This window comes from Taeniopygia guttata, chromosome 5 (assembly GCF_048771995.1).
Source record: "Taeniopygia guttata chromosome 5, bTaeGut7.mat, whole genome shotgun sequence".
NCBI lineage: Eukaryota > Metazoa > Chordata > Aves > Passeriformes > Estrildidae > Taeniopygia > Taeniopygia guttata.
Genome location: NC_133030.1, coordinates 17,902,236 through 17,925,176, shown reverse-complemented (window position 1 = coordinate 17,925,176; position 22,941 = coordinate 17,902,236). Strand labels below are relative to the sequence as shown.

The following is a 22,941-nucleotide window of genomic DNA, read 5'->3' as shown; positions in this document are numbered from 1 at the left end:
TTAACTTCCCGTGGTGAGACCTGAACTGTGAGCCTCGGCTGCTGACTGAGAACAGGGGTTTGTGCATGTGCAAGACCTCTTTATTTTTCAGTGACTGAGGAGTATGAACCTTATTTCCAGAAGGAACTAGAGTGTACACAGGCTTCTGAACAAAGTGCCAGATAAACTTCTTTTGGCTCCAAGTTCTTTTGAGCTCCAGTTCAGTGGATTATCTCTTGGAAGGCATACAGACCTGCAGTAACAAAAAGGTGGATGAAATGAGAACTGTCAGAATTATTCCACCAAAAATGTGTGATCATGGCAACAATCAAAATAACTGATATGCTTACACAGTGCTAAAAGAACCTATTTATTCTTTAAAAACATATTGCCACAGACCATTCCTCTATCCTTCTGACTTAAGGGCATGTTTTTTGTCTCTTCTTTCACAGCAAGCCAGAAAACCCTACGATGTCCGAGATGTTATTGAGCAGTACTCTCAGGGCCACCTCAATCTGATGGTGCGAATCAAGGAGCTGCAGAGGAGGTATGTCAATAAAGACCCCTCTTGGTACCCATAAACAGCAGCAGGAGGATGTTCGTAAATTAGGCAGTGATCGAGGCCCACGGGTAAAAAACTGCCAGGGTTAAAGGTGCCATATTGGCAGGGCTGTGCAAAATTGGGGAATATAAAATGGCATTTGCGTAAAGTTTTCTTTTCACACAGGGAGGAAAAGGAAAAAAGGTTAAAAATCTGATTATTGGGACTTAGTTGTATTACCTCAGTCCCTGTTAGCTGTGACTGTAGACTGCAATCCCTATATGACAGGGGTTGTTCTACACCTGGAGAGTGCAATACTCTTACCTGCCCTGGTAGAATTGCATGTAAGAGCCAACTAAGAGATGACAGATGAAAAAGAAAGCTGCAGAAGAACAAGGAAAAGATAAATCAATGCTGAGCATATGGGCATGGTAAAACTTTACAGTGGTTAAAGAAGCTGTAGAGCAATCTAAGTCAAATCCCATTTTGCTACTACTTTTTTGTATCGGGCTACTCTTAGCATAAAGCAACTGCTTCATTCACAGGACATACCAAATTATTTGAACTTCACTTTGCTTGTTTGTGAAGAGGCCTCCCTGTTCCAGCTAGAGAGAGTAAAGATGCTGGTTCAGACTGATAAAAACCAAAATGTTTCTCTTTGTTTTATAGGTTGGACCAGTCCATAGGAAAGCCATCTCTTTTTATCTCCGTCTCAGGTAAGTCAATATGAAGGATATGTCTAAAATTAATCTGATGAAATAGAATTAATGGAAAATACTTGCTCAAGTATTTTTCATTTTATTGCAAAATTTCTAAATTGTGCCAACTGGCTGTGCTCTGAATATTAAGCATTGGCAATTATATTTAGTCATCAACACTATTAAATTAGGGTTGGTCTTATTTAGATTCTTAAAGAACCTACTTTCACTGAAATCTTCAAAATGTTGGCTCTAGTCTTTCTGAGACTCACCATATGTTCAATAAATTGATGCTAAGATTACAGAGTTTCTGTGAAATTTGTAATATTCACATAGATCTTTGATAGCTTTGAAAAGACACTGGAAAAGGAGCACAAAGGACCACATTTGTTTGTGACAAGTCTGGCTAATGAAAACTCTCTGTTTATGTCATTTGAAAACTCATCTTTCTGTATAGTTTATAGTGGGGAAAAAAAGATAAAATGTTACCAAATGTGTTATTCAAGTTGGCTGTAGACTCCTTTGCATAGTGGCAGATTGTTTTTAAGTGGCAATTAAAACATTAACTAAATTGGGAACATTTTTGCTCTCTGTGGTTAAAGCATAAAACTGAGATTAAAAATGCCTTAAACTCAGGGCTATTAAAAGGCCTGGCATGGGCCAGTGCTATAAAAAGAAACAGAAAACTACTTTTAAGGAATGGATCTATCAGCCTGGTAAGGGTGTTCAGTTACACGGTGTTGGTGGGCTAGTTAAACACACCCTGTTGTGGTTTGCTGCTATTTTGTTATACCACCATATATTAATTTGAAAGTGTTTCTTGTTCCACAGAGAAAAGCAAAGATCGAGGAAATAACACGATTGGTGCCAGGCTGAACAGAGTGGAGGACAAGGTAAGGCTCAGTTGAACTGGCAGTGAATGAGGACATGGTTTGTGATTGAACAGTGCTTGTTTCATAGGATGTGAAGGAAAATTCAACTTAAAATAGTGTTGAATGCCTGGCTTTTCCAGGAGTCTAATTTTTGTCACAGATTGCATTTTTGGTTCTCATCACTTTAACAGAATAAGAAAAAAACCCCAGAATTTAATTGATTTCAGTCGCTTTTTGGACTCGTTTTTTTTTTTTTTTTAATTGCATATATTACATATGTCTTTACTTCCTTCCTCCACAATAGATAAAAGGCTCTGTTCCTTTAATAACTCAGTATATTATGGTCCCTAAGATTTCCCTTTGATCTTTGTTCTGTTGTTTACATAAGTCCACCTACAATTCCTTAGAGAGGGAAATAGCAAACCTTGTTCCATCCTGGTTTTCATTCCTTATGATAAGTGGAGTTTTTCCTTCCAAGTGACATGAATCCAAAAAAATCAGACTTTTTCTATAATCACAAATTAACATTTAAGTGCTTTGTAGGCCTTTATTTCAATGCTGGCTGTGCTTGAGAAAATAGATTACAGGTAGAGATTCATTGTCATGGTAGAGGTGTCGTCGTTAAAAAATACAGGTTTGCCTATGCTGGTATTTAAGAAAGAAAGGAAGAATTAAGAATAGTTTTAATCTTTTACTGATCTCTTAGAGTGATTTGTTGAGGCAGTGAAAGCATTCCTTTACTTTAGAGTTATTTCACTCATGTATCTGACCTGTTCATTAGTTATTAAGACTAAAACTTTTTTCTGAGGAAAAGAACTTTCAGAGTGTTTCTTCCACTACTGGGTATGTGTGGTTACCTCATAAAGATAACCACCTCTGAAAAAATATCGAGCAAATATTTTGCAAACTAAAAGATGTGTGTGCAATACATCCCAAGGACTACAAACCAGCACCCTGATCTGCATTGATTCACTTGTGACATGCCCGTTCCTTACACATTTCTCCTGAATTACTTTAATAAATTTGAATGACAGTAGTCAGAACTGCACTTCACCCTCCTGGAAATAATGGTGTTTTAAAGGAAACTGATTTCTTTTGGTATATGGGGGGACACAGGGGAGGAGTGAAGTAGAAGAGAGGAAGGTAGAGCGCATTTAGCACAAAAAAGAATCACTGTGCAGTGCTCCCTCACATCTGTGGTTAATATGTGTTCTTACACATGGAAGCCCTTTCCAGAAAGTTTGGATTACATTTATTTATTTTCTCTCCATAATGTCAACTAAAAGTGTGGAACACTAAGAAATGTCTTGTGACTTGTGACAAAGAGCAATGACTTTTCAGTGTGGACAAATAATTCTCAAATGGCAGCTAAAGCAGCTTCTCAGTGCTATTTGTAAAATCTCCAGCGAGCCTGGGAAAGCCTTGGTGTTGTACTGCCTCAGAGATAAGCTGTTTGGGGGTTATTAATTACTCTTTTTTACATCCTTACAAATAAGTACACCGTGAATTTATAGTGACTGGGTTTTTATGTCTTGTAATGGGACCGTAAAACACTCCCTGTATAATTTTAGTATAGCTAGGTTAAATTTTAGCCTTGTTTTAAGTAACAGACCCTTCTTTCTTTGCAGTTGCATGAGGTCATCTGTGGTTTCAGAGTTGTATGTTATCTGACCTATACAGCTAGTCCTATCTGCAGGAATTTTATCTGAAAGTAGCTGAAAGGCTAAAAATAGAGAATTTCAGTTGAACTCAGCAAACAGTGGTTACCATAAAAACACACTGGCAATGCTAGAATCACATTTTTGCTGCAGCTGTAGATGGTGGCCAAAGCTAATTTTTGGTATTTTTGCTCTCAAAGATTGGCCCTCTCTTTCCCATAAAGTACATGGTGCTTGGTACGCTTTCAACATACAGTTAAATCCTTCCTGAACAGAACACTCTATTAAGGATATCAGGTGGTTTTTAAGGTGGCAAAATACTTTAAAGAGTTTCATCCCAATTGGTTTGTGAATTAGTTTTCTGTCTTGGACTTCAGGAGGAGATATTTTCAGTGCTGCAGGTTAGTGTCAGCATCTAAACACCTCTCTTGAAAAATCTGAAAAATTTGAAAAATCCCCTGTAAGTCAGAGGAGGGTTATGTACAGCTAGTAGTACAGAGGGGATGGCACCTAAAAGGGACCTTTCAAAATAAAAAGCTTAAACAGCTGTGTATTGACAGGAATTATGATAGTTTATGGGGAAATTTCAAGTACTGACATCAGCAAAATGTTGTGTTTTCTTCTGTAAATTTAGGAATATGCTCATTTAAGGGAGTGAGTTTCTTGTGCACTGAAACTTTGACCTTGTGATATACACAGTTTGTGATCCTGAACCTAAAGATTGTTTCCTAAGATGCAAAAGCCAAAGGGATGAATCAGACTTGCAAGAACCTTCCTGCAGCTTCCTTCCTGCTGAATGCTCTAGTTTTGACAAGACCCTGAAAAGGTGGTTTTGTGAATGTGAAGTCAATGTGAATTTTGACTTTGCCATTTTTCTCTGTTGCTTACAAAGCTGAGGGTGTGTTCTCCTACAGGTGTCCTGCTGTTCTGGGTGCAGGGGGCTGCCCACAGCCCATCAGCAGTGGTCCAGTGGGAATGTAGCAGCAGGAGTGCAGCACCCAGCAGGGCTCACAGCCCCTGCCAAGGGCCAGTGGCCCAAGAGCGTGCGTGTGGATACCTCAGGGAATGTGGTTGAGCAGGATTACAGCAGCAAATCAATTTATTTGTGGTGACCAGCCTTCTCTTTTCATCCTTGAAACATCTGTGAGTGACTATTCAGCCTATCCTCACAGAACCTGGCCACAGCTGGCTTGCTACCAAGCTCAAAATCAAAAACAGTTTTTCCAGATGGGCCCAGCTGTGTGTGCACAGTGCCCTTCCTCTTCACACAGCACTCTTCATCCTCATGCCGCAAGCGCTGCCTGCCAGGGGCTTAATTCTGGGTGTGCCCAGCAGCTCCAGCCAGGAGCAAGCCCACAGCACATTTGGGAAATTCTGTGTCCTGTGCAGCTCCTATTTTCCTTTCACTGCACTAATTTTAGCTTGGCTATAAATGACTGTGGTGCTAGCTTTTTAATTTTGACGTTAATCTGTTCTTTTTCAGCCTTTTGCCAACCATTAATTTAGCTGTAACAGTTTGCAGTTCTCAGGTGAGCAGCCAGGCTTGGTGCTTTGGCTGCCCTAAAGAAATTCAGTCTTAAATATGGGCACAATCACCTAGAATATGCAGTGAAGGGTAAAAGCAGTCAGTCCTTGGACTCTCCCTGTTGTCCTTGCAAACCAGACTGCCCCAGATGTCTGTAGGTCCTGTCTGTGAACCTCCCATAGTAGAATAACACAATCCAGATTCACAAAAAAAAATTTAAAAATTTAAAACCATTCTGAGCAGCAGACATTATCCTCTCTTTCTGTTGTTTTGAAAATAGAACTTAATCTTCTCCAATGACTTGAACCCTTTAAAGTTTGCTTTTCAAGAATGTTTCTAGCAACCCAAAGCAGTTTTCTGGGCATCCCTTCTTATATACTCCGAATTGTTCCTGTATCTGACAGTAAGTACAGTATTAATATCAGGATTACCAAGGTCATAATGAAAATCTTGTCATAGTCCTTTTCAGTTGCATGAAACATTAGGAGTTATGTTATCTGTTGCAAAACTTTGCATTGTAGAGATTTAACTAGAGATTTCTATTTGTACAGGAGATATGGGGTAGTGAGACATGTGACACCTTTTAATGTGACTCAAGCAATTCTGTAAGACAGTATTAATTCCAAGCTTTTACAGATTTTGCATACTTCTAGCTGAGGAGATGAACCCTTATGTCCTAACCAGTATAACCCAAAGAGCAACACAGACATCATTGCATTTTTTCAGATTTACTTGGAAAGCAGATAGCACCACTTTTAAAATCAATTAAAAACATGTCTATCACATGGAAACATCTACCCTAAAATAGGTGCTGCTGTGCTTGGTAAGTTGACTAGTGGAAATCTGAACTGATCTTGGAAACCAAAACTGGCAGGCAGTATACTTCTCACAGGCCTTTTGAGTTCTAGTTATGCCAATTTGGTTTTCTGTCTTCCATCTACCATGTCTATGATTGCTAAACATATAGAGTAAAATTGTAAGAATAAAATAAATATTTGATACATTTTTTTGCAGTGAGTGCTGCCTATGTAACTTTTAAAGAGAAATAAGTGCAAAGGCTTGTTTGAGGTGGCTTTCAAAAAGCAATGAACACCATATCTTACAACATTTATGAACATGGTATGACATTTTCTTCTAGCTAAATAGTTTTCTGTAATTGTTTCAATGGAGTATTGATTTTATCCATACATGTGTTAGAAACCAGCTTGACTGGGACCATGTTGTAGGCAGCTCCAAGAACTGAATGGCCATTGACAAGTCTAGGTCCAGTTTCTGACTTCATTCTTGCTCTTTTCCACTCTTGCTTTCTAATCAACTGACAGTTCCCCATTGCAAAAGGTTTCATATCTGATTTATTTATCTTGTTGATTTGCTTAAAAATGTGTGAACTTGAGCTGGAGAGGAATCTTTGGATTGGAGAGGAATTGCAGTCTTTGAGTTGGAGAGGAATTGCAGAGGTATCTTACTGTAATGTGAATAAATCCTCTTTTTTAGTGTATCATAAGGCGGATTCGAATCATGCCATTTCTAATAATGAACTCTCAGCCCATTCAGTGCAGAAGAGTTTAGGGCATGCTGCAGAGACCATTTAAAGGTGATAAGTCATTCCTTTGACCTGAGGAGCCAATATTTTAGTTTTCCCTCGTCATGGTAGGCAGAAGCATTAAGCTTTATTGAAGTTGTATACCTTTGAGAGGACCTCTTTTGGTTGTTGTGACATCGTTTTGCTCAGCACCATGGATATGTTACTTTTATGACAGCATTTCTGTCAATAATTAGGATATAGATCTGTACTTATTTGTCTCATTATTTGATGCTCCATACTTACAACCCAGCAAGCACACATTAGATAGCTTAACCTTTTACTTAGAAAATTATTATACCATCTACATCATCCTGAGTTCAAAAATGCCAAGTTTCATGTCGACAGCTTGTTCACCTAAAATAATTCTTCATATGCAGCCAGTTTTTCAGTTTCATGTGAAACAACTGCATTGTCTAACAGAGGATCAAACCTTGGTGGTTTTTCCTCTATTTTTAATTTCATCCTGTAGCCTGGCAACAGTTACCATGTTTCCTAGGGTAGCAGAGCAATTAGTGCAAACATAAAAATGCCCTTGACTGATGTCGCCCTTGTTGCACATTTTGGCTTTTTGGTTTTTTAATTGGATAGTAATGAATTAATTGAATTTAATTGAATATATATTGATGGCAAAAGACTGACAAACAGCCCAACTTTATGGCCAGTGCTGGAAAGCAAGGTTAAAACCAGCACTTGGCAAAATGGCTTCAGAAAGGGTCTGGCGTGGAAATATTCAGCACTTTTCAGACTGAACATGCACTAGGCATTCCTGGTATAAAATACTGTCAGCTTCTGCAGTAGGTGTGTGAGGATTTGCTTTCCCAATACTGAGAAATGGAACTAAAAGCTGTGGGTTTGGCTGGAAGTTTTAAAAGATACATGAAATCAATAAAAATCAAAACGAACACTACCAAGCAGTTACTCATCTTGTGTGTAGTTCTTGCAATAATGCAGAAGTAATAACCTGGGGGATGTGGAGGAATATTGAGGCATATGGAAGATTAAGTATCCCTATTAATTTAATCCTTAGTCTTTTTCCAGATGCTGAAGTACAAGCATACGGAAGCAATTTCCGTGCTGAACTTTGTGATGGAGGATGCCCATTTTCTGTAAATTGGACTACAACTAAGCACATCCTTCAACAGTCTGGGTCATTAGGCAGCCTTACAATTTTAATAGCTTTTCTCTTACCAATCTGATAATGTTTCAGTAGGTAGACAATGAAAAACTACAGATTTCTGTGTCCAGTGTCCTATACTTCCCATCTTGCCATCTACAGTAAAATAAAATTATCAGGCATGGTAAAAACTTAAATTTTTGCACGGTAAAAATTAAAACAAAAAAATAATTGCTTGCTGGATTCACTGCTGCCAGAAGCTTCAGTAGCTAGAATAGAAACAAACTGAGAGAGAGATTAGGCGAAGCCATGGAGAAAGACTCACTTGAGGATTATTAAACAGGATGTCTGTATGTAAACTCCAGTTTAGCAAGTACTTTAAACAGTAGTCAGGGATGAGTTGAATAAAGAAACATTAAAAAGAAAAAAGAAAAAAGAAAAATCATTATTTTATGCGTATGTACTTTTTTATGCTTTTATTTTTAAGACTCTGCTAGAGACAAGATTGGGGCAGAGAAATTTGTTCAAGATACCCTTTTTATCCCAGCACTTTATACACAGCTGCTTGCTGCTGGATTTGGTCACCCACACAGCCTCATGGAACACTGCTGTGCTGTACCTTGGATCTGATCTGTTTACAAAGGCTGTGTAAGCAGCATCCTGTTCCTGGGAGGGTTGGCAGAGCCATACCTAGAAGACCTCAAGGTCTTTGGAGTGGCCTTCACCTGCATCCATTTGTTAGCACCAATGTTATCTCTTTTGAGAGAATTAGATCCTATTGCTGCACAAATTCAAACCAGTCAATTTTTTGCATATATTTAGAAATGGTTTAGTATAAACTATGTTAAGTACTATCTATAACCTATGTTATGACCTGTCTATAAACTATGTTAAGTGCTATCTATAACCTGTAGAAGAGTTTCTAGGTGTAGTAGCTTAGGTATAGTTACCTCACCTGCAGAGCAGTGTTAAAAGCACTTGTGGTGTTTTGCGGTCTGTTTCTAAAGCATCAGCTCTTGGATCAGAGTAAATCTGATTATACAAAAAAAGAATAAATCTAGTATTGAGCATAAATAGCTGCAGATAGTGAGAGTACTGCACTTTATCAGCTTATTTGCTGGAAATGAGAGTGTACACTTCCTCAGAACTGAAAAATGAAATTAAGCGATACAAAATATGATCTTTATTCCCAAGAAGACTGGCTGAAGGTAGTTCAAGCTAGCACACAGAGGCTATGCCAGTACTCAAAAACAATGACTAATTAAGCTCTGGTGACTCATTTTCATGAGTTGTCTGTGATACTCCTCTACAGATTTTATGAAGAGTAAAAAGGCAAAAAAAAAAAAAATACTCCTAAATAGAATAATTCCCGTTTAAATGAGTTTTGATAGATTTTACTGCAAATTTCTAGCAATTCTGGATGCAGACAGCAGTTGGGAAGCATAATAATACTGAGGTCAGAATGTAAACCTTTACAAATTCAAAGAGTTACATATACACACACACACTTTTTTTTTTTTTTTTTCTAATTCTTAACACTGGCAGTGGCTGTGTGCTTATGATCCCCACAGATGTCTGCTTGCTTATTAAGAGTAAAAATCCCAGAGGAATTTTAGCTAACATGCTATCCTATAAAATGTAGGAATTTGGGGAGGGGAGGAAACTGGAGAAATTAAATAATGCATTGCCAGTTAATAATCTTTTAAACAATCTTCAGATTAGTCGCTGGTTTGGGAATCTGCTGGTGGTGTTTATATTTGAGTAGGTATGAAAGTGGATGTAAGGTCTGCAAATGGGGATGACTCGATCTTTTATCAAACCATATTAAAGCCTGTTTTGTCTGGCATTCAGAGATAAACCCAAGCAAGATTTGAAATGCAGCCTCCATCATTCTTGTGCAGAGAGTGTTTACATTTGATGTGGAGTGGAAATGCATGGTGCATATGCCAAGGGAGAATGTGGAACAGTTGTATGGACTACCCTGTAGAGCTGATTAGAGAAAAGGCATTTAAGTGAACAACACATGTGCACAGCATGGTACACAGACAACTTTTATTTGTCTTTCTTATAGGTTAAAGGAAAAAATAAATGGCCATAAGATCATCTCTGCTTTTTCTGGGGGGTATATGTGTTGCAGATGAGCAACCAAAAAACAGTCCAGCTTAAATGGCAAATTTAGGGTTTCATACACTAGGACGAATCTTTACTGAAATTAGATGCATCAAAGTTGAAATTGTTCCTTGTCAAAGATCTGTTTTTGGAGTCATCTTGCTGAAATTAAAATACTTTATTTTCATTTGCAGTTGAGTATCAGGGAGGGAAAGTGGATGGAGCTGAAAGGACTCTATTCAGGCTGCAGTCTTTTCAGGGCTGGAATCTATTCAGCTCTTGGAAAAGATTCAGAGAAAAGGGAGGTTATACTCCCTTTCTTACACAATGTCCATAGTTTCTGACACCCTATCTGCTCCTCCTGTTCCCCCCACCCCTCCCCACCCTCTGCTAAAAATTGCAAACCAAAACTGGTCCAGGAAGAGAAATAGGAGAAGAAGCCTTTGCTGTCTGACTCCTACTTAGGACTAGGGGAGTCAGAGGGAAGACGAGGAAAATAGGCAGTCATTGAAAGTAGAATATGAGCACATGGTTCAAAATATACCTAACACTCCTAGAGCCCAGACAACCAAGAGAACAAATATAGTTTCCTCAAATCCACCTCTGTTCTTGTGTCCTACCCACTGTTGTTGATTACAACAACAATTTGCATGTTTTTTAAGTATCCCACTGTTTCAGCAGTTAGCACAGGGCTGTGAACCCATGTCAAAGGCTCCTTTTCTGTCCCAAACTAAGTGATGCTCCACTTAGTGCTTCCATCCAGCAGCTCCAGCTGGCGCAGTGGGATTGACCTTGTATGCCATGGGTGTAACAGTCTGATCAGCTGCCTCCCTTTGGATGAACCTCTGTGGCAGCTTTGTTGTTTCCATCATGGCATGAAAGCTCCTGCTCTGACAGGTTAAGCACATAAAATAAAGATGGGAAGGGAGAAAGAAAAATATTGTTTCCCTCCTTTACAGCTGAGGTGCAAGAAGTGACTTGCCTGAGGTATCAGGGTGGCATCTGTGGCACAACCAGGAATTCAATTTAAGCCATGTCTGGGACTTAACCACAAATCAGCATTCCTCTTTGTTGTTGTGTTTAAACGCACCTCTGGTTTTGAATAGTTATATTGGCCAGTGCAGGGTTCAACATAATCGTATCCCATTAATACTAAAATCATCCAGTACTTGAGAACAGCATATATAAACACATAAACCACACCAACCCAGCCAATATAAATGTACCAGGACTATTTTAGACAGTGCATTTTAAATCATCTAGAAATTAATCTACTAACATCATTTTGTAGCCTGGGAACCTAGGAATGGAGAGGACTGAGCATGTTTAAATGACACAGAAACTGTCATACATATAGATAATTATGCATGTAGTTTTGAAAGCTAAAAAAATTATATTAAATGCTGTATTTTCACAGTCAAGCAGAGAGCAATATTATAGTGAGTTCAAATATTCATATGAGTTTCTATTTTAAAAGCCTTGGATCCAACATTGCTCGCCATTGACCCTTCTGTGACATCTGTTAATCTTGGGTTTATTTCAATTTCTTTCTCTCTCTTTTTTAAACAGATGACTCCACTTAAATCAACACTTGGTTTCCATTAGACAGATAGAAGGTGATTCACTTAGTAACATGTGCATCTTTATCTAGTTAAGTCCTAATAGCCTTAATATATCAAGGAAGCTGGTGTGATTAACAGCACTAAAGGCTTTGTCAGACACTTCACCTAATAAATACTGCCCTTTGTCCAGTCATAGAAAAAGAGTGAACAAATAGATTGTGTTTCCAACTGAAAATTTGTACAGCCTTGTTAAGTATTCTAAAATTATCCCTATAAAAATATATGTTGACAATAGGAGTTACATCTACATCTCTGTCTGTGTTTGTACATGTCTGCCAATCCCAGTGTGCTTTGGCTCTTTGCCCTTCCTGGGCCGTCCTTTTTCCTCTTTATCATTTCATGATGCAGCCACCACTTGTGTACGATTTTCCTCCTGTTCACTTGCACTTGGGGCAGATTCTTTTGCCAGTTCTTTGTCTCTGGTTGTCATAGCTTATCTGTCCCGGGCTAGAGGGATGTGTAAGTATCAGTTTTGCCACTCCGGTTAATGCTGGCAAGAGAGACATCTGACTGGACTTGACCATTCTGTAGGATAATCCTGCCAAATGAGGCAATCAAAACAAAAACCCCAAGAGTAAAATATATTCAACATGTCAGCTTGAATGGAGATGGGGTCCTTGCTTCATCATAGCTGAAGTTGTCTGGAAGCTTTCCAGTTGTGCCACCAGTGTCTGTGAGTATGCTGTGCCTGTCAAGGAACTGAAGGGAGCCTTTATTCTGCTTCTACCCCAAGTTTCTAGAGAGCTTCAACCAGAGGAATTTTACACCAGAACACCTTAGAAAGGAAACAGTCAAAGGGAAGTTTTGCCTCTTCTCAAGAAGAGGCTGCCTGAGCCATAATCACAGATCCCATAATCTTTCAGCAAAATTTTGGTATCAGAAGTGGGTGGGGAGGAACACAGTGCCTTTTCCCTTATGCAAAAGAGCTGGAGTTTCTGCTGTAGCCTAGAGTTCATACTCTTTTTGGCTAACACAGTGCCCTGCAGGCACATTGGCCTGGGGCCCAGGGATCCATCAAGCAGCATTTGGGTGGCACTGCATCCACACGTGGCTTATTGGTGTGGGTGTGATGCTCTGCAAACATGTAGCTGTGTCTGGACTTAGCACGGGCAGCGCTGGTCCTGCTGCCCTGGCAGAAGAGTTTTCACTATAGCTGGCTGGACACCCTGCTCACAATGAATGGGTCATTCTAAAGCTGCTTCAAGACAGCAATTGACAAAGCTAGTTTTGAATCCAAGCCTTCTGAAATCTCTGCAGAGGAATTTATGAAGCTCATGGCAGCTAGAAAAAAAAAAAAAGCCAGTGGAAAGTAATTTCCTTTTAACAGAGAAGGGGGAGGAGGAAGGATTATCAGTTAGTGGTGCTACACTTGAGCGTGAAAAGGACAGTGATTCCTACAAACAAGGTCGCCTTCATTTTGTTTTCTATGCACTGGCTGTACAATTTCAGTGAAAAATCAGTTAAAGAACATCACACTAGTCCTGAAACAAAATGAGAACTACTTTAGTTGGTGGTTTGGAGTGGGTTTTTTTGGTCACGAGTAGTTGTGGTAAATGAAGAAGGCCCAGACTGCTGCATAGTCTCTTGTCTAAGACCAAAGAAATAATTTCCTTTTTTCCTCCAGTTTTTGTCCCTAGTCAGTCCTGAGGTGGCTGCTTTAATAAAAACTTACCAAGTGCAGTGCTTCTGTCATTTTGATGGCTTCTCTTTTTGCACTGCCAGTGGAAGGGCTGTGAGATAAGAGTAGGAAAGCCACAGTGTTTAGAAGGTCAGTATTTCTGTATGGCATATCTGAAGGTATAATTAAATTAGGACACAAGCAAATTCATTAGCTCTGTCAGCGACTGCTACATTTATATTATTTGAAGAGCTACATCTTAGAGGAGTGTAAATTATACTGTGAAACAAAGTCCTAAAAACAACTGATGTAGATTTTGATGCAGTGAAGTTCCTCATCTGTACCCTCCACACACCCTTCCTGAGAGACTCTTGTGCTGATTAATAGCTGTGAAGCAAATAAGGGTTAACTTCATAAGTGCAGCAGACAAACTTCAGAAAAAATGAATTGTTCTGTCTTCAGAGACACAGAGATGCACTCAGGGAGTTGAAGTCTTTAGGATCTATGGCCTCTTTGCAGTGCAGAATCATCATAATGTAATGGAATTAATCCAGCTCTCACTTGATAATAATTCAAGTTCATTTTTCTCTCCAGCTGCCCTGTGTTTCCCCCCAAGCTTTGACCTGTATTGTAACCTTAAAAAAACATCTTCAAACATCTCATCTCCAGCTCCTGAGTAAAACCTGGGATGCTCACGTAGGCTGAAAGCTCTAAGAGCTCCAGCCTTTTCATGTGTGTGGATGAGACTATTCTGATTTCCAGTGGTGCTGGGATTTTGGATATTATTTCACAGTTGTCACAGGGTCCAATACACTCTGTTTTCACCAGCACAGTGAGGAGACACACTCTGGCCCCAGCTCCCTCAGCCTCATGTGAGGCTGAAGCAGGGAGAAACAGTAGAGCAGAAGATTTGTGTGTTACAGAGTCCTAGACTTTTAAATATAAAATAAAAATAAGGTAAATACAGCAGTAATGAAACAGGTATTTTCTATGCTAGATAAATTACTAGTAGATATCTAGGAGAACTCTTAAGAAAAAAATAGAGAACTTCAGAAACCATTATAGAAGAATGTGGTTTCATTCATTTTTGTAGTGTGATTGTAGTGAGGGCAGGGAGGAAAGGAAATAGGTTACCAAGATGAGTTATTACATGTAAATTGGGTTAAATGTAAGTCCAGAAGAATATAATCTCTACATATACAGTACTATTTCCAACATTTTGTGTGATGTTTTGATCACTGTTTCTTCTGGAGGAAGCTATTGCTAACCTTGGAAAAGACAGGGATTGAGATTCCTTCTAGTAAAAAATTATTAATTCACACTAAAAAGAGTATTTTAAATAACTTAAGGGATGTCTGCAGAGTAGGTACATGCTGGTCACATTCAGAAATACTTTCCTTTTAGGACATGGGTGGAAAAGTGTAGGAACAGGACCAATATTTTAGTCAGCAAAGCACCAAGGATGCTCCTGGAAGAATATGATATACATTAGTTTAAGGGACAGCTAGATACCTCTTTGAAATTATCTAAGAAAGTAAACACAAATTGAAGGTTGTATGAAGGTAAGGTCAGAGACTAGTTTAATTAGAGATTTAATTAAGGATGAAATTTTATTAGCTAAGCTGAGCTGGCAATTACCAGGCAATAATTTACAGATTGGGGATCTTCCCTGCTTCAGCCTCACATGAGGCTGAGGGAGCTGGGGCCAGAGTGTGTCTCCTCACTGTGCTGGTGAACACAGGGTGTATTGGACCCTGTGACATCTGTGAACTTGCAGCAGCTTGAACCTTGATTCCTGAACCTGGATACCAAAGCAGCTGGAGGGCATTGTAAAAAAACACAACAGCTGATGCCAACAAAGAAAAAAAATCCTTGTCTGGGGAAGTGTCAGAGCATATCCAAAATCTCCCTGGGCAGTGTCCCGATTATTAGTGGTGCAGAAGGGAGAAGGTAGCATGGAAAGCATTTGAGAGGGCTCTCTTTGGCAGGGTGATGCATGTGCATGTACATATAGACTCTTGCTTGCCTCTAGCAAACCTTGAACTCAGGGAAGTGTAAGCTTTTGTAACCCATTTTATACCTAAAAGAAGCAGAAGTCCTTCTACAATGAGAAATGCCATTTTCTTCTTCTTTGCTGTAGAAAACTCCCCTCTCCATTGAACCCAAGGAATTTGCGCTCCCTAGTAAATAATAATGAGGTTTAGTGTAAAAGACTCGGTTTATTTCTTCCCCCCTCCCAAGCTTGCTTTCATTTCTTCGGAGGTTTGTTTTGTACTCAAATGAAGCTGCGAGATACACATTGAACAGGAATGAATCACAGTGGTGCTTTCATGGCACTGCTGAAGCTAATCACTTGGCTTGCTGCTACAAGCATCTGCAGGCACCTCGAGCTGTGCTACAGTAGTGTGCTGGCTCTGGAGGCCCAGCTATTTTAAATCATAATAGTGACACAGTGTGCATGCCTTCTTTCAAAGAGTCTGGGCAAGCCACTCTGAGTTGATTTTCTTGGCACGCTGTATGCCTATAATTTTGTCTTATGTTTTGTAATGTTGGTATCTGGGCACAGAATCAAAAAGCTCCACTGAATATATAAGATATTTTTTTTCCAAAAGAAAAACACAACAACAAACACATTCTTTGTTTTTAGATTGATAATATTCCTTCCAACAGCTATAGATGTTTAAGAACAAAGAAAGCTACTGGGGAAAATAAAAAAGGGAAAAGAAACTTTATGATTGTGGGAAATGTTTTGAAGCTTTTTTGGCAAGACTGCCCAGGTGTTTTGTTAGTGACTTTTTTCTACCATGATTTTGGTTCTCTGGTAGTATTCTAAAGTGAGTGGGTTGCTCAGGACAGTGAGAAATAAATTAAAACCTTCTGTGAAACACCTGAAAAGCCATGCATGTGCTCTCATGAGCTGACTTAACCAAGAGAATTGTCTAATGCTCACAGTTTATTCTGTGTTGGTTTCCATTTTTTGTGCTGTTCAAGGATGTAAAAGTAAGACAGAAGGATCTAGTTCTGTTACTCCCCACTTCATGTCCCAATGTATTGCCGGGTTTTCAAATGTGGTGGCAGACACTGTGGGGGCTCAGTATCACTGAGAAGTCAGCCCCTACCTTTGCCCTGAAAAGGAATTTGATGCTGTATTGCCTGTACAGGGCTGAAGAGGCAGCTGCTTTTCACAGAGAGGACACTGAGCACCTGAAAAGCTAAACCTACCCTTACTAATCTCTATGAAAACAGGAAGAGTAGAGTTCAACAAGGTTCTCAAACAATCTGTAATTTAGGATAATGGTGTAATTAACCTTATGATAATAGCTTGAAATGGATAAGCATGGATGGGGCTTCATTTCAAGTACAAACAGAAGACCCAACTTCAACTGCAAAGTAACCAAGAGGGACCTTTCTGTTCCTGTTTTCTATTCATTGTATGAAATTGGTAAATGCTCCCTACCTATGCTATTAGGGATGAGGCTGAGGAAGAGCAACTTCTGAATACAAAGTTTAAAAAGAGAATGAGTGAGTTGTTATTGGCAACTTTTTTGCTAGAGATCTCCCACAGTAGTATTGGAATATTACAGATTAGAACTTTCTGTGCATGGATTTTTTTGGCCATCTCTATTTCCTATGCATCAGTAACCAACTACTCTTAATAGCAATATTGAAAAATTGTGATCAAAAATGTTCCTATTTTCTCAGTGATTTTTTATTTCTCAACTCTGACGAAAGGGCTTTTCCCTACCACAGGAATGTTACCATGGTATGTTGTACCCATTTTTTTCTCTTCTTGCTTTTTACCTTAGAGTTGAGTATTTCTTGTGATTGCTGGTGCTGCTGATGCTTTCCCTAAGCATTCAGGTTTGATTGCTTCTGTCAAAGACTTTCTGAAGTTATCCTTGGTTTCTAGAGGCAAGAAGAGGAGGACAGCTTGGTTTTGGTTCATGGTAGCCAGTAGACCCAAAGCTGTTCCAAAAGTGTGTTTTGTTTCCAGGCAAGAGGATTTGATTTCAGAAAATTAGTCTCTCTAGCTAGTTGTAGGGAGGCAGATTGGTTAAAGTTTACAACCTCTTTTTGTTTAGCCCCTGGAACAGGGCCATGGAGTCTCAAGTTTCCTGTATAAAGAGAGATCTGTGCTCGGTCAGAAGGTAACCAGGCAAGGTACGTGAAGGCTGCAGGGTGAATGACTCTTTCAACAATGAAACCAGTTTGGGGTCTTTAAGATCCCAGCAGTGAGTTGTCTCAAGACAGTGTTAAGCAGGCAAAATTCATAAAACTCTCAGAGGGCCAAAATAGCCACCCTTGAGAAAACAAAACAAAGCTTCAGAAAACACTAAACAGCAAAAAAAAAAAAAAAAAGCTACAAATCTGATAATCCTTATGAAGTTCTCTGGCTCTCAGGAAATCAGAGGAGGTGAGAGCTACTCATGTCTTCATTTCCTTCCCAGTGAGTCCTGTGTGCTTTGGCTGCTCACATGCATACCCAGGGCAAATGATATCTCATGCAAAATATCTTGGTGCACTGTTGTTCTGGGAGAAAATGCACCAATGCACCTTGAGTTTGAGGATTAGGGATCTTAAATAGCCATTCCTGCAAACAGGATTCACCTTGTTTCCTGATGCTGAAGGTGTCACTATACAATTAGTAAATCATATTCATACTTCGCTCTAGAGCTCTCAGGCAGAAAAAAAAAGACAGGAAGAAAAGAAACAGACTCTTAGAAATATTGAGTTCAAGAAACAGCAAACTTAAAAGCATTATGAGAGATGCAGTAGTGAAGGTTTGTATTTTTATAATCTCGTTTTCCTGATTCCATGAAATTGGTGAGGAAATGCATCACTTCTTTATTTTGCTCATTTATCTGTTGCTGCCCTGTTGCCTTTCCAGTAGCATGCTCTCTGATTCTTTTCTCTTGCAGTAATTTACAGAATAAATTCCATCAAGAAGAAAAGAAATTGTTAGGCATCTGATTTTCACCATCTTTCCACATGGTTTAGGGAAGTTTGTAAATTGTCTTGATGCGTGTAGGTCCATCCTTGAATATCAGCAAGTTAACTCCTCCAGCACAGCAGTCTAAACTTTGCCACTTTCAGTATGCAGCTTTAAAACATTAGAAAACTTCATGTTGAGAAACATTCAAAAAAAACATTAGAAAAATGTGCTTGAGTAGAAACATCACCAAAGCAATGATGGTTTACTTACAAGATTTATGAAAGCCCCAGTATTTCTGGAGTATTTGTGGGACCTTGGTTTTGGTGAAACCATGAGGCTGAGGCCTGAATTAATTTCATGTAATCTTACCATAGCACTAGCACCCCTTTCCAAGCAGCTGAGAAAGATTTTATCCTCAAGACAGCTTCTGCAGAGAAGTGGGGTGAACCCAATCCTGCTGTGATGTGCAATGGGGAGCAGCAATTGCCAGGTGTCCCTGTGAGGTCCTGGCAATTTTCTGCTTTTTCTCATGTTACAAGCAGCTCCATTGTGAGCTGGATTTTTGCAGGGATTTCCATAGATGGTTGTTCTTGCAATGAAACTTCCAGAAGTGAGCATTTCTTGTGCTCTTTTCCCTCTCAGTTTCTGGTTTTCTAAAGGTACATCTGATACAAAGCTGTTCAAATATTTGTCTTTAAACAAATGGGCTGGACAAGTGCTCAACATTGGGGAGAGAGCGCTGGGTTTTCCTGATGTTGGCTGATGCCTGTTTTGTTGTGATTTTTATGGAATACTAATTACTTTTTTTTGTTCTCTGCTTAAGCTAAGTAAGAAGCAGGTATAAAGTCTGGTTCACTAAGTGTGTGAGGTGATGCCAAGCGGTGTCAAAAAGTCCTTTTCTGGCAACAATGGGCTGTTGTTCAGTATCCTCATGCAGGTTAACCACAGAGCTGCTCCTGAGAATCCTTCTGATTTATGATGACATTGTTGGCAGCAGCAGAAAGCCCTCTAGCAGTGCTTTCCACAGTGCTGTGTCAGCAGTTTGTTACATATACACACACTTAATATATGTATTTATAGCAGGGAATTCTGGCCCAGTTCTAGAATTCATCCTGTTTTTCTTTGCACTTGAGTGATGTTTATTCAGCAGTAATGTATCTACCTACATCTCAGGTTGCAAATTTAGTGTCTATATGAATATCAAAACTGTTCTAGTCAGAACAGCCTTGGGAAATGAATGAAATTAATTATATTGGTCCTATGTTGCAAATGCCTTGCTAGGAGGAGTTCCCTGGGAGGGAAAGAAATTCTGGCTCTGCAGTGATACGACTTGTCTCAATAAAGCACATATAATGGTATTAGAGAAGCAGCTCTGAATTCACATATACAATAACTATAGTGCAATTATTATTTTTCATCAGAACAGCTTCTGCTATGTTTGAAAGACATGAATTTTCCAAATTGAAGGGAAAAAAAGCGTTTGATCTGCATTTCGCAGAATTTGCATTAAAATGTTGCTTTCCTGTAGTATCATCCTTGATACCCTCTTTCTACCTTTCCCTCTGTCTATCCCCCAGGAATTAAAGAAGCTCTGCCCTACTTTGGCTTATATATAATTTGTCCTTCATCTGTTACTTTTTGCTGTTCTCTTCTGGGACAAAAATCCTGATAAAAACTACACAAATTTAGAACTCATGGGATTTGTATCTTCAGCCTTTATCCGAATGTTTTTGAGGTTGGTTTTTTGGGTTTGTTTTTTTTTTTGTTTGGGTTTTTTTTTTTGTTTGGTTTGGTTTTTTGGGGGTCTTTTTGTTTTGCCAGTATTGAGCTACACACCATACAACACCCATTTCTAGAAGGCAGCCTTCTGTGCTCAGGTCCAGTCAAGATCAATCAGTCACGCAATTCAGGCTCTTAATCTTTTCTTCTAGTTTGTGAATATATGGATAAAAATAAGTGAAAGCACATTTATTATTACATTGGTATTTTATTGCATCTTGTAGGCAATCAGTGCAGAGTAGGTAAAGGATAACGATGACCAACAGGAGGGATAAATGCACATGATCACAAGTGGGATGGAAAATACTGAGGCATTCCTGCTGCTGGCAGAGATGTGTGGGAATAGCCAGGCTATAGCCAGACTATGCCATGTTTAGTTCCAAATTCTTCCTTTGGGGACAAATCCCACAGCATTTCACGTGCAGGCACTGCAGGCCTGACCTTTTCTTCCATTATGTCACTTCCTACTGTGCTGTTGTCCAGGATCTCAATAGACTTCTCAAGGAAATCATTTAATACCACATGTTGAAGAAACATTTCCTTCTTAATTTTGCAAAGCCTACTGCAGTTAATATCTAGACATGCCTAGATTTGGGGTTCTCTGTTTTTTCCTAAAGAAATTCTTATAGGGTATGAGTGACTAATAATTTGATGGATAAAAAAAGTCATTGATTGATTATCATTCTGCCTTTCTAAGGGTTAATTTTGAATAACTTGCTTGACACAGTAGGATTTCAAAAAACGCTGAGTTCTTTCATACTGTGGAATTATTCCTGGTCACAAAGTGCATTAAATGCAACATAAAGGCTTCAGTAAATAGAATACAGTAACATTCTTACAGAGATCTGTGATGCAGTTCTCAAGCTCACCTCTGCCATGTTTTTTCCAGGTACTTCCCACTCATCTTTTTTCTCTTGTTTTTCTCTTGTTTACATTTGAATGGGAGGGGTTTTTTCTGAGTTTTCTGGGCTCAGACAGGATTAATTGGCAGTGCTGGGAAAGACTCCTGCACTCACCTGTGTTGATCTCAGTCTTGGCATTAGCCCCACCAAGCCTGAATATTACATAAAGTGAAAGTCTTGGGGTTTTGCTGCTTGGGAGCATGGGCTAAACGACTGCTAAGGGATATTTGCTGCTGGCATCTCTTTATTGGGAAGGTAAAACCTATCATTTTTTAGACAGTTATACTGTGGATTTCACATAATTAGCAAGAAATCACATTCTTTGCCCAAAATTTTGTCTTATCAGAATTAAGTTTTCTGCTTCAGAAGATGGAGGGCTAGAGCTTTTCCTAAAATGTGTTTTTTTTCATTTTTTTGGCTAGAAATTCCTTTTTGTTGACATTGCTCTTAGAAAAGACAATTAATTTGTCTGAGGTTTTAAAAAAACTTTGATATTCAGCATTAAGGAAATCAGGCCCAAGGGTTGTACTTTGGCAGAACTACTGAAGAGTTATCATTTCACAGGAAGCATAGGATAGACATACAACTCCTAATGTATTTGTTACAACTTCTCTTATTATCTGAGATAACATCTGATCCATTGTGAAATTTTAAATATACATTTTGATGATTATTATAAATGCTTTTACAATTAAGCACATGTCAAATGCTGACTGAATGAGGAAATGCAATGTTAAGACTTTCATTTTATGAGTATAGAAAGTGAGCTTTCTTGTCTGTCTTTTAAATCCTGTAATAATTTCTGCACTGTTGGTAAGGTGATATTATTTATCGGTGAACAAGCAGTTTGCTGCATTGGGTAAATAGGGATGTAATTCCAGGAAAGCTCAAGAATTAGGAAGTTTGAGTGAAATGAAAAACAGCTCTCTACTAAGAGTGTGTGTGTGTCCATGTACATATCTAGCTACGTGTGAATTTGGTTTGGGAAGGAAAAATAAATAAATAAGTAAATTAATATAGCTGTGAGTCCCTTGAATCTGTCCTGGTCCTCTTGGGCTTCTCAGACAGCATATCCCTGTCCTAAGCAAAACAAAGTGTCTGCCATGGTCCCTGTGCCTGATTGTAATCAGCCAGACAGCATCTGCAGAGGAGGGTGAGATACAGCACAAATTAAAAAGCAAAGGCGAAACCAGGACATAAAAGAGATAAAAGAAAACTTGCCATGAGCTGCTGTTGTGGGCACTTTTACAGCAATTCAGCTGAGTAAAGGTGCCAGGCTCTTTCCTCAGTATTCACAGAATCCCAGAATGGGTAAAGTTGGAAGGGACCACAGTGAGCAACCTGGTCCAACCTCCCTGCTCAGGCAGGGCCATCCCAGAACACATGGCACAGGACTGTGTCCAGACAATTCTTGAATATCACCAGTAAGGGAGAATCCACACCCTCTCTGGGCAGCCTGTTCCAGTGCTCAGTCACCTGTCCCTTCATCCTGGTCATGGATGAAAAAGTCAAGCAAGACAGGACCCAGTATTGAACCTTGGAGGACACCAGTAGGGACATTGATTCCAACTGTCTGGAATTAAGGATGATGCAATGCAGTGGTGCCTAAGAATCAGTCAGCTGTTTTCAAGATTTTTATCACTCCAACTTCTCATGTTTAAATCTCATTAATCTCAGTGTAACTACAAGCAGGCTCAAGGAAAAAGCAGGAAGTTTCTGGGTCTGGAAAGTACCAAGAACCAAGCAGCAATAGCTGTATTTAACCCTTAATCTGATGGAGACATGCTCTTCTTTACATGCTTCCCTGAAATTTTACACGCTTCCCTGAAACATGAAAAAAATAAAAAGCACGTGAATGGCAAAATTGAACAAAGATAGAGAGTGAACATCAGCATAATACAGAATTGCTTGGCTTTTGCTTGCAAGTTTGGCTGAAGCACAAGTGAACAATTACACATCTCTTTATTTAGGTTGCTTTAACCCACTGGACTCCACTGACCTTCCCT

At 39.2% G+C, this 22,941-nt stretch overlaps 1 protein-coding gene across 4 annotated transcripts in view; it reads left to right on the top strand.

Moving 5' to 3' along the window:
* KCNQ1 (potassium voltage-gated channel subfamily Q member 1) overlaps positions 1–22,941 on the top strand; it is a 331,039-nt gene that overhangs the window by 227,797 nt on the left and 80,301 nt on the right. For all 4 annotated transcript variants that reach the window (XM_072929728.1, XM_002198037.5, XM_030273921.4 and 1 more), the window contains 3 exons: positions 432–526; positions 1,190–1,236; positions 2,050–2,111. In XM_072929728.1, coding sequence (XP_072785829.1) covers positions 432–526; positions 1,190–1,236; positions 2,050–2,111 — 204 coding nt within the window. The remainder of the gene's footprint in view (positions 1–431; positions 527–1,189; positions 1,237–2,049; positions 2,112–22,941) is intronic.